Raw genomic sequence first — 19,293 nt, 5'->3', positions numbered from 1 at the left:
AAACAATTGTTTTGATGGTTCTAAAATAAAATTATTGATTAAAGTTCAAACTTTGCTTTAATTCAGATTAGGAACTGCAAACTATCATTCTAATATAACTCATTTTTTTTATTCGTTCTCACTGGTTATAAAGTGGCTGTTATAAACTGAAATTTGTGATGGTATTGTTTGAAAAATTGGAGCAAAAGAGCAGGTAGCTCATCTCCTTCCATCCTGTGATTCAGGCTTCCTACCCACCCTCTTTTCAGCATATGCTAAATGGGGTGTAGCTTATAATTTTGAGGAGTAAAACTGATTGGCAACTTTTTTCCAGTTACCAAAAAATATTTAAAGGAAAATCAAATATGAGAAAACCAATATTTCTCTTGAAAATAGCAACTATCAAAATGATGGTAATTTACATCCAAAATATATGACCCATGTTATTTAAATTTTTGCATCTCCCTTAGCTAATTAGATTATCCATTCCTTTCATGTATGTGTAGTTATTTACTATTTAACTGTTGAAGCTTTTCAAATCAGTTTATTTTAAGGTCTTATTACAAAGTCAATTTTTCATTTGGGCAACATCTCTGGCTGTCATATCTGGGAAAATCGCCCTAATTATTATTATTAACACCTTGGCTACATCCTCGCAGAGGCTAAATAGGATCAGGTTAATTTTGTCGTCAATAAAACAGCTAAACTACTTCACTTTTATGTTCACCAATAATAGTTTGTGGCTCTCTTGACTGATTTTCATCCCACTGAGAACCTATGCTTACAATTACCATTAAATTCTTTTTGAATAAGGTAAACTTAAGAACTTTGTACAAAAACACTAACAGATGAGGTTGAACTTAAAAAGGGTTTGAACACAGTGCCACGTAAACTATCAATTTGGGTAATAAAAGAGATTGATGATAAAAAGCAAAATTTTTATTACTTTAAATAATTAAATATGAAAATAGTTCTTAGTTTTCTATGTAGGACAATGCCTAATGTGGAAATTAACAACATATTCTGTGTTAGTTCTTTGAACGCTAATTGCAAATGGATCGAAGGGGTGGAATGTAAATGCCACTAGTCGCCTTGAGCCGGGAGGAGCACTCCTTCCTTGAACTCCAGCATAGATTTTAAACTTCAACAATCCGGAATCTCTGGCATAAAATCTGAAATTTTTTTATTTAATTTGTATATTTATTGGAATTGGGTAATTTTGCAATAACGGTAATAGTTAGTGTAGGAAGCTGTCGGCATGCAGGGCTTGCCACTACCCTCCTGCACATTGTAACCCAGCCACCTGAATTAATGGCTTTAAAAGTTACTTGCTGACTTAGGACTATGGAGGTGCCTTGGGTATTAGCCTAGCTGATTATTATTATTAACCAACCTTATAGGGTGATCTCCGCAGGTTTTTGGTCTCTCCATAACAGAAACCCATTTATCATCATAACTAAAAAGGGATAGATCCAAATATGGGCTGCTACTGTAAGATTGAGAGCTTATCGGCAACTGAGTCAGAAGTCTTTTGGTCGCTTCCGTATGACCCCCATTTTTAGCGTTAATTATAGTTTGTTTAAATCGTTGTTGAATGAGTCTAGAATAAGTGTTATTTGATGGTGAGCATGTTAGTTGGGATTCGGATGTTAAGGCAGTATTTCGAAAGAGATCGCAGAAATTCTCAAAAAGCTCTAGTAACTCCTCCGAAGTGTTTTCAAAAACTGCAATAACTTTGGTACTTATAATATTATAAATAACAAAGAAACATGGCTGAGAATTTGGATCATTAAGACGAAGCGTTATTGCATCTTCACTTGCATATTTCATCAGGATATGATCTTGATCTAGCAGTTGCATTTTCCAAATGCGCAAATTACAAAACTGATTGAAGTGTTGGTAAAATTTTCGTAATGGTCTAGGGCTGTTTTCGTTACAGCCATCCGCGACTGCTTTTTCATATAAGAAAACTAAGAGACGGTGCTTTAATGAGTTAATATTAGCCTCACGATATGGTCTTGTAATACCACGATTAGGAAGCCCATTTTTCTCTTTACATAACACAGATGAAACTAAAAAGTCATCATCCTCGTAGCAAAATCTGCCTATGACACGAACATTAACAAAAAAACCATCTTCAGAAACTTTAAATATGTGTATTGTTTGGTGTTGAACCGATAAAACTGCTAGGGTATCCTTATATAGATATAGACCTTGATTGTGGGACAGAAATATTTTATCAGTTTTGAATGACTTTTTATCGCAAAGCTTCCCATGAACTAAGTCAATCAAATGTAATGAGTAATCTTCCAAAAATGATCGTGGATTGGGTGAAACTGATTCATTGTTTTGGTAGATATCGAAAAAAGGTGGGTGAGAATCTTCAGGTAAAAAAGCCGCAGATCCAACAATGACATATTTGCTATTATCTGTAAACAAACTACATTCACGATTTAACTGTTCTCCATTTGTAGCAACGTTTACAACATGTAGCAGTTTGAAAAACTTGTCAAATATTCTGCTCCGTATTTTCATAGTTTCTTTATCCGATACATTATTAGTCTGCTCTCCAGTCACATCCTTTATTAGCTCTGCAGCGGCAGCTGATCCTTGATATTCATATATTTCAATCGATGTTTGATCCGAACTAAACGCTACAAAGTATTGTCCATTAGGGCAAAATTTGCGTAGAAAGCAGGCTGGTTTTTCTACATTTACCACCGTGAAATTTGGGAATACATTCTGATGAAATTCCCTTGATGCGTGATAACGTGACACATTGGGTCTTGGTGGGTATGTCTCTCGCCTTATTAACCTAAGGACAATATTTTGGGGAGGTATCGAACGGTATTTTATTCCATCCGTAGATCTAGAAGTAAAAGGTTTGGCTTCTGAAGAATTTGTCAAGTTAAAGGTTTTAGAAGTCTCAGAAGCTTTAAGTTTAACAACCACTTTCCTACTACTAATATTTTCTGTGGGAAGCATTGGACAGACCTGTGTATAAAATTCTCAGGAAGACATACAGTCATTCTGCCAACTTGAACCAAGTTCAAACCAACTTGCTTGAACCACGGCCAACTTTGATCTCTCGCGCTACAGCGGCCATCTCCATAGATATAAGAAATGTATATAAAGGTCTAGATAAATACGGAATTGACACTAAGCAGACACCGAGGAAGGCACGTGACCAAGAGCGCGAGCTCTCTTAGCATTTTAGTACTAAGTGCCTGACCTTTCCGCAGGCGGAAGTCATTAGACAACATCTGTTGGTGACTTTTAGTATAATTTTTAAGCAGGAGATAATGGCTCTCGCGACGATAGCACGAGCTTTCTTACCGATAGATAGCGCGTTATAATTATAGCTTGCAGAAATTACGCGTTTCTGCTAGCTGTCGCCTCCGTATTCACTTCCTTCTAATCTAGACTACGTACCCTAGATTGGAAATGCGGCGAGACTCCTACCATGGACTAATTAATGTATACATTAATTAGTCATGCTCCTACGGGCTCCCGTCTAACCACGCGATTCCCTAGTTGCGGGGGGCAAGGATATAGCGAGGGGGTAAAAAGTCTGAAAAATTCAGTTCGGTTCAGTTTTAAATCTCGTATTCGCGGTCGGTGCTGGCTGCTGGCAGTCTAAACAAAAAAATCAGGACTGGAGGACAAGGCCCGAGCCCCGAGGGTTCGACCATGGATATGTATTAATACATATCCATGGTTCGACCAAGTTTGATTTGAAGCGTAAATTTTCTTTATTTTACTGATTGGATTTCAAAGGTATTTGTTTTAAGTTACATTAACCAGATATAATATTAAACTAAGGTTTATTTTATTTTAGCAAGGTGTAAATTAATTATGGGAAAATTTTGCCAATTCAAGAGTTGTAAGAACTATCACAAGTTATCTTTAATCATAAGTTGGGTCAATGAGTTTTCCCAAAAACCAAAATGGACCTTCCTCTTTAACCACCTTTAAATATGGAAAACTTCAGAGCATTTGTTCTTTAGATAGTGCAAATCATATAACAGACTATTCAGTTTATTTATTAGCATATGTAAAGGTAATTTTAATTGAAAACGATGCTTTAAAAAACATTTAAGAAAGCAATGTCGACACACAGTAAAAGTTGCATCAGGTCTTTAGGCTTCCCACTGGCGTCATAGCTGGCGTAGAGGACCGAAGAGCAGACGACGGCAAAATGAAAACCCCGCTAAGTAGGCAAACTTTATTAGCGTATAGCCCCACGACCAAATTTCAAAAATCATTCTAGTTTGTTATCCGATTTCTATGGTGCGTTCTTAGCGATTGGAAATTATGGTAAAAAGAAATCTATTTCTAACACTAACATGTGAAAAGATATGTTTTCTTTTGTGTATTTACTCTTCCATGATTTAATTACGCAATTTTGAGCCATTCTTCAACTTTAATTAAACATAAGTCGCTTTAAAGATGTAAAAAAACCGCGTTAGCATCGAGCTAAAGTCGGCCATTTAATCTTAGGCGAAATAGTGTTAGTTCACCAGTGTGGCGCAGATGGCGTAACTTTCGTTGCCAGCCAAACGAAAAGCATGGGCCAAAGGCAGGGTTTTTTAAAAGTTCTAATCGGAACAAGCGACAAAATTGTAAAAATCGTTCTAGTTTGTTACCCGATTTCTATGCTCCGTATCGAAAATAAGCTTCGGCGTCATCTTGCGCGGCACGAGATTTAAAAATGTAAAACTAAGAACACAAAATAAAATATCCGTAAATACATCTTTGGTTCTATTTTTTACTTAAGTTATTATGTTCTTACTTTAATTATTACGTTTTATTATTATTAAACTTTTCAAAACATTATTTGAAATGATTAAGGTTTGCTGTGTAACATTTCGTAAGTCGACGAATAGGAAAAACGTTGCTGGGCTATCGTCCCACGAGTTTCCAAGTGATCCTATACCGTCTAGCAAGAAAAATTATTATTATAAGATTTTGCGGTTTTGCGTCAAGTTGAAAAGGCCGCGAAGTCCCAAACAAAATGGTGGTTGTGTCAGAGCAAAGATAATATAACTACGTAACCTAGATTCGAAATCACGGTGTTTCTCGACAGCGCTTTTTCTCGAGAGGCTTTACTGAGTTCACGCCGGAAGTCCGAAAAATCGAGCTTCATAGCAGGGTGAGAAATAAGGAATTTCAATAGATAACCCAAGATTATATTACTCACCTTTAGTTTTCTTTCGTTTAGGTATATTATCTTTGGTCAGAGCCATAGAAATAGGAAACGTATATAAAGGTCTAGATAAAATATTTCAAAGGGAGTGAATACGGAGGTGACAGCTAGCAGAAACGCGTAATTTCTGCAGGCTATCCTTATAAGGCGCTATCTATCGGTAAGAAAGCTCGTGCTATCGTCGCGAGAGCTATTGTCTCCTGCTTAAAAATTATACTAAAAGTCACCAACAGATGGTGTCTAAAGACTACGGTCTGCGGAAAGGTCAAGCACATAGTACTAAAATGTTAAGAGAGCTCGCGCTCTTGGTCACGTGCCTTCCTCGGTGTCTGCTAGGTGTCAATTCCGTATTTTATGTTAGGCTTAGACGCCCCGAAATTTATCTAGACCTTTATATACATTTCTTATATCTATGGTCAGAGCATGGATCTAGAAAGCAATTAATTAAGCCTTGTCATCAAATGATATTTCATAAATAGTACGCCGAAATGTTGCTTTCATATTATAAAAGCCTCGAAGAACAATTAAGATATATTTACCATTCTAAATTCGCTTAAATTCTTCGGCAGGAACTTTAAATTTATAAATTACTCCCGTATCATCGTCTTTGAGGTTTATGTTAAATAATTCACCGCCATCTTGAATTCTTATTTAAAGGGGCTCCAAAGTTCGGTAGCAAAATGTGTGTAAAGTCAGTAAAGTGCGAAATTTACGGTTGACTCTGCCCGCCTCTGCCAAGGCCGAATGTGAGGTTGGGAGAATGAAAAGCATGCTCAATTTTCTTGTTTTTGCCACCGAACTTTGGAGCCCCTTTACCTCTAAAGCCGCTAAAGGGATCTTACTAATCTTGTAAAATCTCTGACGTCAATCGCTCTTACTTCCGGTTTTGAAAACCGTCAAGTTCGCGAGATCACAAGAAATCTTATCAACTTGACGTACTCTTGGTAACTTGTACTTTTTGTGATTAAATAAACTAGCTTGTCTTTAGCGACCAGTGGCAAAATTAATAAACAATGATTTTTGAACATTTTCTATAAAAATTAAAATTCATACCTGGTCGCATAAGTAACTTAAAGCAAATATAATATAACTACGTAGTTATATTATCTTTGCTTAATAATAACAATAATAATAGTGCTAACTTGCTAAGTATGGCACTTACTATTCATCCAACACAAATTTTCATTAGATTATGAATATCACTAATGACCAAATAAATCAAATAACTATCCGCGCAAGGCCGTTATTACCCTTCAGTAAGCCTTGGGCAAAAATATCTCATTTATCGTCTTTACGGACCTTCGTATATCCTATTATATGGAATCGTAGACCCCAGGCACTTTGCCCAGGTTGCTTTATAATCCGCGATTTCAAAAGTTTTTAGAACTGCCAGGAAACAATGCCCGAGAAATCACTGCGGGGATTAGCAATTACCATAAGTAAATTTAAGGTAATATTATTTACCTTAGGGCATGACTGATTCAAAAACGCTTTATAAAGCCACAGCACCAAAACTAGGCTATAGCATAAATGGAATTACAAACGGCTAGATTTTAAGAAATAACCCACATTTCCTTGAATTTGATTTCTATGGGTACACCGAAACATAAACTTCAAACAAATGAAATCAAAAATAAATAGATAAAATTATGTGTAAATAACACAAATAGTGGGGTTGGTTGAAAAGAGTATAGGTTCTATTACAGAAAGTAACAGAAATTGCACTAATTAAGAGTTAATAAATTACAAACAATTCATGGTTTAAGAGGTTATTGTAGGGACAAAACTTCTTAAGTTTGTAAAATACCAATAAATTATCTTTCACATGGTCAGAAATACATGAATCGAAATTATCAGCGTGCGCTTTTTTCGGGGGATACGTTTTCTTTGCACGCCAGGGGGAGGGTAGAAAATTTACCTTAGTTTATTTCGTCCCGCCCGACCGCGGGGAATATATCCGAGTGCACCACGGGTAACTAGTTCGCCATCTAGTGAGGTAAAATGTATCGTTTTTCTTAGAAAAAACTACGCGAAACGTCGTCTGTCAACCGAGGCTTAGGGTATGTAAGCTAAACGTCTGTTAGTTAATAATAATGGAAAACGTACGAAAATTAATTCGTTATTTGGGAAACCTTACGCGTCCGTTTCTTTTGGAAAGAAGAGTTATTTTTCTATTGTTAAAGGGACCTTCAAGAGACCACACTCGTCAATTTGAAATACGTCATTCGGTCGCCGTTCGTTGTGAAGTCAGAGTAACGACTGAATGACGTATTTCAAATCGACTAGGCCTCTCTTGAAAGTCCCTTTAAAGTCTGAAAATGTATGTAAATATTAAAATATCTGTTAAAGCTTCTGAAGTATACTCAATGCCGTTGGCATTTCTAGTCGTTTAATTATATTGCAAAGTACCGATTTATCTCTTAACTTCGGCTTGTTTTGTAAGAAAAAAGCACTGTGTAAAAGCATCTATACTCGACAAGTTGAAGGTTTTCGTATTAAATTTTAACAATTTATAAAGATAAAATTATCGTGGTTTTAAATTTTTACACAGACTAAAAATGATGCACGCGAAGCACCTTTTTAGTTTGTGTTAACTCAAAAGTTTACCTTAGCAACACCAGGTGGCGTATTGAAACGCTCACCCCGGAGACGGAGATTCTCGTTTTTTGAGGAGGGCGGGATGACATACTGCGTTTAAGAAGGGGGAAACAGAGAATTTGGCTCTAGCGTTAGAGCACTACCGACTAAATTATCAAGGCCCGTGCGCGCTCTATCCGAAGGGGGGTACTTTGACTGAAGGATTACGCGTATTTTCCCGTTAGATGGCGATCTTAAGTCTAATTCTTTAGGGGTTATTCGTAAAATCGCAAAGTAAGGGGCAGTTCACTATGATAATATTCAAATTGCTTTCAAATGGGCTTTCTTTCAATTTTCAAGACGATATTGCTTGAAGAAAGTATATTTCCGTGTAAAGTGACCATAACATTCCATAATAAGGGAAAACAACAAAGAATAAAAACCTTTAGGCCTACAACAATTTACAAAAAATTAATCATCTAAAGTTTAGGATCTTATTTTTATTGCAACTGATCAATCACAGTTCCCATAGTAATACTTTCTTGTCAAAGAAAGCTATATTCTTACAAAATATCACAATTTCTTTTTGGTAAAGAATATTTTTTACACTTTATCACCTAAGCTTTTTTAAAACATCACAGCAATATTACTTAATATGAGTAGAGCTATAAAAAGTGAGGTAGACTTGTATCTCATTAATATTTCTACATTTTTAAAACATCACAGCAATATTACTTAATTTAAAAAATGAGTTGAACTATAAAAAGTGAGGTAGACTTGTATCTCATTATTATTTAGACTTTACAATATACTTTTTTCTGGTGCAAGAAAAAACCTTTTATCACCTTATTAGTTTTAATTAAATTTACCTAGTTACTTTAATTTTTAGGCCAAAAAAAATAGATTTAATAAATTTTACTTACAAATAAGAAGTAGTACATCCACATGTACTTGTAAGAGCGGCAGTGCCTGAACGATTTTACGTACTTGTATCTTGGAGGAATTAAACAAGTATACAGGAGTTGCGAAATCGGTTACGTCAGTTACCGTGAACTCGCGCGAGACGGAGGGGTTCAAACGCGACTAGCGCCAACTGCATACGGAATTTTGCAACTATTATCATTTTACAGCATTGTTTTCACGTCGTCTGGTTTGTTTTGAAACATTTCTAAATTCTTTGCGCTTTTTTCCAAAATGACTCGTATTTGTTTGGAGGAATAAAACAAACCAGACAACGCGAAAACAATGATATAAAACGATAATAGTTGCAAAATTCCATATGCAGTTGGCGCTAGTCGTGTTTGAACCCCTCCGTCTCGCACGAGTTCAAGGTCACTGACGAAACCGATTTCGCAGCTCTCCGCAACTCCTGTATACTTGTTTAATTCCTCCAAGCTTGTATCGTCGCGAAGCAGATGACGCTTCACAAACACAAGCTAGCCGCAGTTTTCGACGAATAAGCGCCTCTTGCGGCTATTGGTAGCGAACTAAAATTGCCAGAAACAAAATTCGGTTTCGATGGGCGCATGGGTCTTGATAATTTAGTTGGTAGTGGTTAGAGGAATAGGTCGCTTATAATTTCGGTTAATGTATTTCTGACATAGTACAGCAAAAAAATTAACTTCCTGTTATTTTCAAATTTATACACTCTTTTACACACTTTTCCCACAATCAAGGATCCCCTCCCACGATTTCCTCCACAGGCAGCCACCATAGACCTACTGCACATAGCTCTTCTGTAGAAATGTCTTCCCCCAGAACCTATTCTATGGCTTGCAGTTCGGTAATGGGCTCACATGAAATACGCGCATAAAAGAATCTATATATTAGGCATTAAACTCCTGGTAATAAATTAAATAAATATTGATAATCAAGTTTTTGAAATTGTGTGCATTTAAGCAATGAGTTCATAGGTATGTTGAAAAGCCAGGTGCTCCAGACCTCATTTCAAGTTAGCAATCTCCAAAAGACTTCCTAAATTAAGTTAACAACAATGCTAAGTGAGTGACAGCTGAGAATTTTCAATTTAGGAAATATTACATTTAGAAATGTCATATATAGTTATCTTAATTGTATTTTTTATGAACTTAAAATAAGTATTAAGTTTTAGAGGCAGGAAAGCTTCAGTTATTTTATTTAATACAAGATTAGTTCATTCGTGGTCCACCACCTCGGTATGGCATCAAAGGTGCAACTTGAACTGGAATACTCGCCATATCCTAAATAAAAATTAAACAAATTTGATTATTCAAAATTAAAATAATTACAACAGTAAGTATACCATGAGTTTCAACATTTCTGAGGTATCAGGGTCCACCTCAATAACATCCATATCAATTGCAGAGACATCAGGAACGTAGTTATCCCTCCTTTCTCTTTCCTCTTCTTGTAGCTTGATGGAAATGCCACGAACGGGACCTCGTTGGATGCGTTTCATTAAGTGAGTAACGAACCTTAATGTTTTAATGAAATTTAAAGTCATTAATCTATAATACTGCTCCATAAGTAAGTGTCATTGTAAAATAATTTACTATGACATCATTATAAGAATAAAATCTCCCTCTAGCGCACTAAGGTAAAAAATCCCAAACTTTCATAGCGTTTTACATTTGACTGCTCTCGAGCGCTCTAGATCGATCTGATTAACATTTTATGTTCCATTTGCGTGCTCGGATCTGCTCCGATCAAGTTTCGCGTGTTCCATTTCCCGCTCTCGGGTGCTCCAAGATCGCCCAAAACTGATCTGCCGATTTTCACAGATCAACGGATCGAGATCGAGAAAGGAGAAAATTTTTGCGTGTTCCTTTTAGTTTTGTTGGGAAAATGACAGACCAAGACGCGAAAATTAATATTACTAGCAGATGAAAAACAACACAGCACGGGAATATGTTAATGTTATTTTCCATTTGCGGTTTTGCTCTAGTTGATTGGGGCGAGATCTATGACGTCAGAGACAGATTCGGAGTGAATCTCGAGAAATCAAATGGAAAACGCTATTACTCGTCTTCAAAATTGCTGACTTTTCCAGGTACCATGAAGTACCTGAAGTGTGTGGGGAATAATTCTTAATAAAAATTAGGGCTGGGCGAAACATTTTTATAGGTAATTGCAAAATATAAAATTCAAGAATTTGAAAACCAACAGTCAAATGGAATTTTAAATGACCAAATACCACGAGGTTCAAAAATTATAATTAAATAGAAATTTCTGTAAATTCTACCAAATATCAAGATTTTATGTGATGGAGATTCTATCAATTAAGAAAACGTGTTTTCTACTTAATATAGGTGTAAAAATTATTAAATGTATCAATCAAAAAACATATTTGAAAACTTAAGATTGGCTAATAATAAGATATTCATTATTAACTTCTCACCATATATCACAAATTAACTTCTGTACTAAGTCACTGACCCAAGAATAGTTTTTAGATATACGAAAAACTATGAAAATTTATGTCACAAAATTACTATAGAGTAGTAGCACTCTGTAGCTTTGGCCATGGCCGCCATTGTGGGCGCGAATTTTTTATGAATAGGAAAAAGCATGGGTGACGTCGGGTGACCTAGCACTGCCATTACTCTATAGAGAAATGGTACTCTTCCACAACATGTTATTACTTATATTTAAAGTTAGTTTGTCCTTTTTATACTTCATTCTTAGTTAGAAACGTTTAGCGCATTTTAACAACTAAGCATCCTCTCTTGACCAAATAGTCAAGTAAATTTGTTTCAAATTTGACAATATCAAATAGTCAAAATTAAAAAATAGAATACTCAATCAAATTCATCATTTGGTATTCTAGAATATTAATAAAGATTCAATTCATCAATGTGAATAGTAAACCTGAAATTTTGCCAAATAATAATATTTCGCTAGTAAATATCCAAGATGTGAACTGAAACAATATTACACTTATGCTGGTAGCTTTAAGGTGGGCGGTGGACTTACCCAGCAATTTTGTTCCTAAGCTTTTTGCTTGGAATTACGGCTATTTCTTCGCATATTCTTTTATTGGTGTGAAAATCCAACGTTAACCTGGTGTAATATTTTTCAATAATAACTCTAGACGCTTTCTTGACAGTTTTCGTTCTAACACGACCCTGTAACAAAACCATTTACATTGTGAATTGAAAGTAAGCCTTGGTTATAACCGAAAACAATTGATACTGTTTAAGGGTCGTCCACAATTATAAAAGATGCAAATTTTAATGTTAAAAATGCAATTAAAGTTTAAAAAGAGGGATCAAATTAACAAATAAATATTATTACTATATTAAAAATTCGATTATAATGGATTGATACATACCATGTCGAGTGCTTAAAACGATGTCTCACACGTCCAAATTCGTTTGGGAAGACCACGAACTAAAGAATGCCCAATCAAAGAATTGGTTCCGAACTTCGAAATATCGTATAGTCTTTGGGAAATATCCTTAGATAGCAATCAAAATACAGCTTTCGACATAACATAATATTTCATTTATTTATTTATTAAGAAGGCGTAGGACCAAATAGTGCGCTCATCCTGCGAAGTATATTTTCAAAATTTTTTCAAACATAAAACCTAAACATGTTTCTTGGTATTTTTCCAAAAAGGAAAACGCACGATAAACGGGCCCGTTCTCTTTTTTTTGGTTTTATTTTAGCGATAATTGTAATAGCTATTCGCTCAGCTATTCGCCACGGATACGAGGTGGTGTAGCGGCGCTAGCAAAGACTATATATGTGCGTCTCTAAATAGACTGGCGTGTTCAATGGCTCAAATTGCACACGACAGCAGACGCTGGTCAAAATTTTTCCGTGCTTCAGCAGTGCTACTAGTGGCGCCTCTAACAGCTGGTCAAAGGCTTCTCCCGTGTTTCGAAAGTGTTAACAGGTTTTTTGTATGATGACGCCTGTCTAGTAAGTGAAGCGTATATATAGTCTTAGGGCGCTAGCTTCTCTGAGCGTTCAGGGGCGCGTCAAAATTCTGAGAAGGAATTCTTCACTTGAGAAGAGTTCTACGTGATAATTTTTCTCCGCGTGAGAACTCACTAAAATGCGCCAAATGTAAAAAGATTCTTCTAAAGATAGCGGCTTACGATAATGCCACGAACATTGTAAACTAAGCCTTTGACAATAAATATTATTTTTACACGATTTCACGACAATGACAAAAATATCATTTGTATTAATAATTCATAATAAAATTCTAAAATTCACAGTTAAATACGAAAAATTAACCAGTATTTATTTATTTAACTATGTACAAATTATATTTTTGCCATGTATAATAGTACAAAAATGTCCAGTAAAATAATTTTGCCGAGCTTTTTAAAGCTTGAACAGGAAGTCCTCTTAGATTTTTGGTCCATGGTCTTGTATCAGACTCATGACAACAAAGCTTCGTGTAGCCAGCGATAATGTTATTTCTTGTACCAAGAGACATAGAATAAAAAGAGTCTACCTCGATAGCCCTCCCCTAGCTTCTACCTCTTACCAGCAAGCCAATCATATTGCTCAAATTAAAATATTTTTTAAGTAGTATCCCCAACACTAGTAAGAATTCATGTGAACTCACGAATACCGCATTTTCAAATTGCTACGTCCGTCAAATATTATCATGCGCAAGGTTGGAAAGAACATGACGGAGAAGTTGAAAATCTTCATGGCAGATGGCACACGGAGGCAGCGTCGAGGCAGACTGCCAGACTCTTTTTCATCTATATCTCTTGCTGGTACCATAGCTGGTACCAGTATATTTTAACAGTTCTGCCCATAGAAATCTCATAGGTAACTAGAATGCTGCCGCCTACGGCCGAGCTTGACGCCAGTTCATTTTGAACCTTCAGCCAATGAGAGGCCGTAGAGTGGTTCCGCCAAGGAGGATAATAATCCTTCTTGATTCTGCTACTATAGTGGGAGATGGGTGACGTCATTCTCGCTGGTGACATTAAATTCTTGGCAGAACCACTCTTTGAGCTCTGATTGGCTGAGATCTGGCTATCGTCTGCCACGGCGTTTGGTCCATTTGCCAGTTACACGGCAGCATTCTAGTTACCTATGAGATTTCTATGGTTCTGCCATGCATATTTCGTTCTAAATTATTTAGTGTACATAGAAATCTCATAGGTATCTTGAATGCTGCCTGCTATGGCTGAGCCTGTCACCTGTTCACCAGGGGTCATTCAGCCAATGAGTAGCGATAGAGTGATTACGCTACGCCCGACGCGTCATATCTCGGTGGAAAAATATGAAAGCTGCAGACGATGCTTTTGATAGCCAAGCTCGGGAAATTCCCATAGGATTATGCTGGGTTTTTTTGATTTTGAGATCATAATCATTTTGGAAAATAACGCAATCGACCATATTCCTATTTACGCCAAGCGGTGAAAAGGGGGAAGCTCATCGGGGGACAATGGAGTTTTTGTGCGGGCCTAATAGGTTCAGAGGGCTCTGACCGATTATTGAGCAGTCTCTGATCGTTAAGGTTTTAAGGTTTTATTGTTGCCGTCTTCGACACCCTTTTGTAACAGGGCGGCTCACAAAGAGCCCAGCAAAACAAATTTAAAATACATGGAATAGTATCATTTAAAACAGATTTGGTAAAATACAAATTTGGTAAAAAACAGACAGACCTTATATTAGCAAAGTTATGTACTAGTTAAAAATAATGCAAGTAATACTCAAGTATAAGAGTGAAGTATAATAATGAAATATAACAACGGAATACAATAGTAATGAAGTGAAATACAATGCAATAGTTATAGGTAAGGGGGTATCGAGACTAGAAACTAGTAAAATACTGAAGTGCATCCAAATTAAACGCTAAATCACAGGATTAAAATGCACTACTACAGATACCTGCTATATTACAATACAAATCTTAATATCACAGGGTTAAATGCAGTATTAAATCAGAGATCCTGGCAGTTATAGAGATGCGAAACTCCGTCGAAAACCTGACCAAAAAATGCAAGCATCAGCGCCGCCCTTCGGCCGGAAGGAAGCGCCGGTTTCAAAAATTGTAAATAACGGTAACAATCCTAGGATCTCTGCGATTACTCCTTAGGTACAGGCGTCGCTGCGATCGGCAAAAATTTGAAAAAAACTGGTTTGCTTAGGGTATAGGGAGTTTCGCATCTCTATAACTGCCAGGATCTCTGGTATTACCATTGAGTTGGGAATATTAATCTAGAGGTCCAATCAAAACGTCGGATTTCAGTATTTCGCGAAACAAGTTTTTAAAAATAAGAATACTGTCGTCTGCTCCCATCGGCGTCCCAAATAACGAGAAAACGTTATCATTCTACCCGTGGCGCCGTCTATCTCTCAATGGTCATTCAAGCAAAAATATTTTTTTTCTTCAAAATAATGGATGGCGCCACGGGTCATATGATAACGTTTGCTCGTCATTTTAGAGCAGACGGCACATTCGTATTTTTCAAAAACTTGTTTCGCGGGGAGCAGATTTGATTGGATTTCTAGATTAATATTCCCAACTCAATGGGTATTACATCAGCTGAAAACTATTCGTGAGTTCTGAACCGTTAAGAGAACGGCTTAGGACTAAGCTGTGACGTCACGCAAAAGTTCTGGATAGTTCAGAACGTTTGGACGAATAGTTTTGATTCGTACGATTTGACGTACGCAGCCCGATGTGCAGACGAATTTTAGAGATTTCAACCTTGAGTTCCGGCCAGTACTTGCTCTTGAGCAGGTACCATTTAGAACGGTTCCGAACGGTTCAACAAGAGGTTCTTGTCTGCGAATAGTTTGCATTTGGGTAGTTCTAGAATTTTTTTTGCCGAATAGTGCACATGGGGACTGGTTGAACGGTTCAGAACTCACGAATAGTTTTCAGCTATCGTAGATTGTTAAAATGGCGGCGTAGTTACACTCGACGTTTGTTTTGACAGTTTTTTTCGACTGTTTCCATTACAAATTTTTGTCGTACGATAAAGATAAGTTATTTATTTTATTCTTTTATACTTGCACTTTACTTGGAATAAGATTCTAGGGTGAAATTCGATTTCTATCGGTTTCCCCCCCCCAAGGTATTTTCCTTAAGCCTAGGCAAATATTGCATGAACTTAGAACTATAGGGTTATTTAAGCTTGGATTAATAATAGGACTACTATTATTATAAAACCATTTTTGTCTTATTAAAAATTGCAAACTTAGATTTTTTTAAAACTTAACTGTTTTTGGCTTAAGATCTTTTAATATTTAAGTCTAAGGTATTTTGCAATGTTGCAGAATGGTTAAATTATGCTGTGTGGTAGGATGTCATAGCGACCAGTCCACGAAATCATTATTTCTTTCAGTTTCCAACTAATGAAGATGTTAGAATGAAATGGGCAGAAGCGTGATAATGTAGCCATACAACAACATGTACAAAATGAAGCAAAATAAAATATTTAGTTTTCCAAATGTATATTTACTTTAATAATAACTTTACAGAGGTGCACTATTACAATGAAAAATTCCTCCATAGGAGTTATCTTGTTGGACCACGTTTAACATTCGCTAGCTCATCAAGCACTTCTTTAGTTTTACCCTCCTGGCCAATGTATGATACGGAGGCTGCCTCGGGTAACAAAATTGGTAGAAAGCACAAAATTGTTCATAGGATGGATATCCAGTATAAAATGTAATTGTTTTATCGCTGCATAGAAATTTATTTTAAGTCAATTTCCCCTTTTCGCTTCAGTTTGAAAAACAAATTGGTACTTTAAGTTGCCAGTGATATAGTACTATAGTCAGATCCAATACTACAAGTCCTTGATAGAAATGTTTCCTGATCATCACTACTGCCTGTTTGTAAAATATAGTGGTCTGAATGTTGCTCAGTTTCAGTATTTTCAGTTGACCAGGGAATTATCGGTAGTGTAGCATAGGGTTTCAGAATGGGTATCTTTATAACACCAAATGATCTCAAACACGAGTTTTCTTCAAAATGTATCAAACAAACTATTTCGTAGCTCTTTATATCAAAAATATATATAAAAACCATAAAGTGGACCTCTACGGCCCTTCGCTACCTTCCACTACAATAGCCTTGTAAAATGAGAAACGACTGGGGGTGTCATTCTCCCTCTTTATTCCAAAACCAATCGCCTTAGAGCTACTATACGTCATCGTTCTACGTCACGCGATGTCGGAAAATAGTTTCACGAGAATCGCGATACTAGCAGCTCTGCTGGGAACAAATATAAAAAAACCGTCTGCACCGTCTGCTTTGGAAATACCACGGTTTCTAGATTTACGGATTATGGGATCCCGTGGAAATACTTTATTTTCCTTTGATGCAAAGGCCCGATAAGCTACATCGTTTTCTAGGTTTGTTTTGAATTTTATTTATTTAATTTTCAATTAGGTTATAAAATCAAATTTCATCAATGTAATCATCTAATTCATTTCAATTTAGGGATATTTTTCTTTTGCATTTGAAATGCCACGGAAAAGAACAGAAGAGCAGTTGCCTTTTAAAACATTCCAGAGTCTTTTTAAGGTTCCGGATTTATCAATGATAAAAAAGTCTTCATTTTCGTAATTTTCTATTAACGCCACTAAATCTAATGGTTTTCCGTTAATATTTTCACTCATGTTTAAAAAATCAATTTGAATCTATCACTTTGGAAATTTCACAACGAAAACGTTTGAGATTTTTTGGAACTATTTAAATTTTGCCAACTAACGCATGTACCTTGTGTAAAAATGCGCGAATTTAACCCTCCGCGGCGGCGAACTACCATCCCATCCTCTTCTCCCCGAATGGGGGAAGCAGCTCCAGTGATGCCAGACGTACGATAATTATCGTACACGTACGCGAATTTCGTTTCAGGCACGATGTACGATGTAAAATGTATTATCGTACGCGAAAGTACGATAATTTTGTCTATATTTTCCAAATTATTTTTAGACTGTTACAACACCACATATAATAAAAATAGGACTAGAAAAGGCTTGGGCAGTTAATCGTGTTTCTTCTGCCGTTGCCGTTATTTTCTACGCGCGCAGTGAAGGATGGAGCCTGGAGGGGAAAATTCCATACCTCTATAGTGAACTCTTTACGGAGGCTCTTTCCCCCATCTAGAAGCCGACTTCCGAAGAACTCCCAGAATATCTAGCGCTTTAGCTGACCCCTATGAAACGGTAATGTACGGATATTTCCGAAACGTGGCGCCACTTACACGCGCCTACCGGCTACCAAAGGCTTATGGGTAATGTTTTGGCTTACACATCGCCCCGCCAAATTTCCCCACTTCCGTACTTGGATCTTTACCCGGACTATTTTATTTGAGCAACGGTAAGGACCAATTTTACATTAATCATATATAAGTTCATAGAAGCCGTTTAAGAAGTAAAACATTTATTTAGATAATTATACCAATAAGATAAACGGTATATTATTAGTTATTTCAACAATAACATTAAAATATACACTTGCAATGCAACGTTAGAACTTAGGAGGCTTCTAGTGCCGGCTTTACTTTTCGCTAGGCCACATGCAAGTTACCTTGAGAGGTAGAAACTAGAAAGTTTTATTTTTTGTGTGATAAAATACAGTGTATTTTATCACACCAAAAATAAAACATTATATACAATGTTTTTTAAATTTATGTTGTACTTGTTTTTACTCAATATAACTTGTAAAAAATAGCTTTCCAAACCGCCCCTTCAAAGTCACATGTAGAATTTTTGGTGTAATGTTTTTACCTCTCCGAGGGGACTTTGTACCCTAGGAGGGGTTATACAACCACCGTGTCTGTCTGTGGGTCTGTCTGTCAGGCCTGCGAACGCGTTCGCATTTTCGGGGCAAAGGGTAATCACTGCGTACGCAGTTTCTTAGAATCAGGGAAAAGGTTTTTCCAAAAGCGCCCTCTTTTTGTCATTGGGTGTAATATAATTTTTTAATCGGCCGGGATTCGAACCCGAGCCCTTTTGCACGACAGGTGAGTGTTCTACCGCGGAACCACGGATACAGTTACGCATCATTGAAAATTAAAAACTCTTCCGAGGAGAGGTATATTTTGGCTTGCCAACTTGTCATTGGGTGTATTATAAATATTTTTCAAGTTGCGTTAGCACCGGGCGGGATTCGAACCCGAGCCTCCTGCACGTCAGGTGAGCATTCTACCACAGAACCACGGACACATTAATTATTTATTTGAAATGTCTAAAAGCGTGTAACTTCCATAGACATAATAAAGAAATAGACACCTTACGCGGAGTTTGATTTGCCAAAAATATACGGGAGCGATAGCTAGCAGACAACCGGTATTTGTTCCGTATTCCTGTGGTACCACGTTTAAGCGACGCCTGTCGATTAGGCAAGAAAATAAAAAATCATCACGTGACACGTCACACATGTTCGTGTTTGTAATCTTTTAGGTACTCTGACGTGATTCGCGAATATTTTGGCTGTGAGAATTTAAAATAAGGTAAATGTTTATTATAATTTTTAAATAAGTCAATTAATTCTTTCAAAACCCAAAAAAAAGCAGCAGATGACCTTATAATTAAAAACAAAAAATTCTAATTGC

General features: G+C 36.5%; 2 protein-coding genes across 3 annotated transcripts; both read right to left on the bottom strand.

The window, feature by feature from the left end:
- Nucleotides 1-903: 903 nt before the first annotated feature.
- Nucleotides 904-3,176, bottom strand: abo (de-etiolated protein 1 abo). 2 transcript variants are annotated; one of them, XM_090163346.1, is made up of 3 exons: nucleotides 2,974-3,176; nucleotides 1,373-2,848; nucleotides 904-1,151 (listed from the first exon to the last, which is right to left on the bottom strand). In XM_090163346.1, the coding sequence occupies exons 1-3, from the start codon at nucleotides 3,006-3,008 to the stop codon at nucleotides 962-964; spliced, it is 1,701 nt and encodes a 566-aa protein (XP_090019472.1). In that variant the 5' UTR covers nucleotides 3,009-3,176; the 3' UTR covers nucleotides 904-961. The 2 variants fall into 2 exon arrangements, with proteins under 2 accessions (XP_090019472.1, XP_090019471.1); XM_090163345.1 differs by having other exon boundaries at nucleotides 1,373-3,041.
- A 6,690-nt stretch (nucleotides 3,177-9,866) lies between these two features.
- Nucleotides 9,867-12,152, bottom strand: RpS17 (ribosomal protein S17). Its single transcript, XM_090162872.1, has 4 exons — nucleotides 12,072-12,152; nucleotides 11,714-11,865; nucleotides 10,044-10,215; nucleotides 9,867-9,981 (listed from the first exon to the last, which is right to left on the bottom strand). Exons 1-4 carry the CDS (start codon nucleotides 12,072-12,074, stop codon nucleotides 9,910-9,912), a joined length of 399 nt encoding a protein of 132 aa, XP_090018998.1. The 5' UTR covers nucleotides 12,075-12,152; the 3' UTR covers nucleotides 9,867-9,909.
- Between the last annotated feature and the right edge of the window lie 7,141 nt (nucleotides 12,153-19,293).

This window comes from Leiobunum rupestre, chromosome 11 (assembly GCF_980474605.1).
Source record: "Leiobunum rupestre chromosome 11, qqLeiRupe1.1.hap1, whole genome shotgun sequence".
NCBI lineage: Eukaryota > Metazoa > Arthropoda > Arachnida > Opiliones > Sclerosomatidae > Leiobunum > Leiobunum rupestre.
This window is presented reverse-complemented; position numbering and strand designations above follow the sequence as displayed.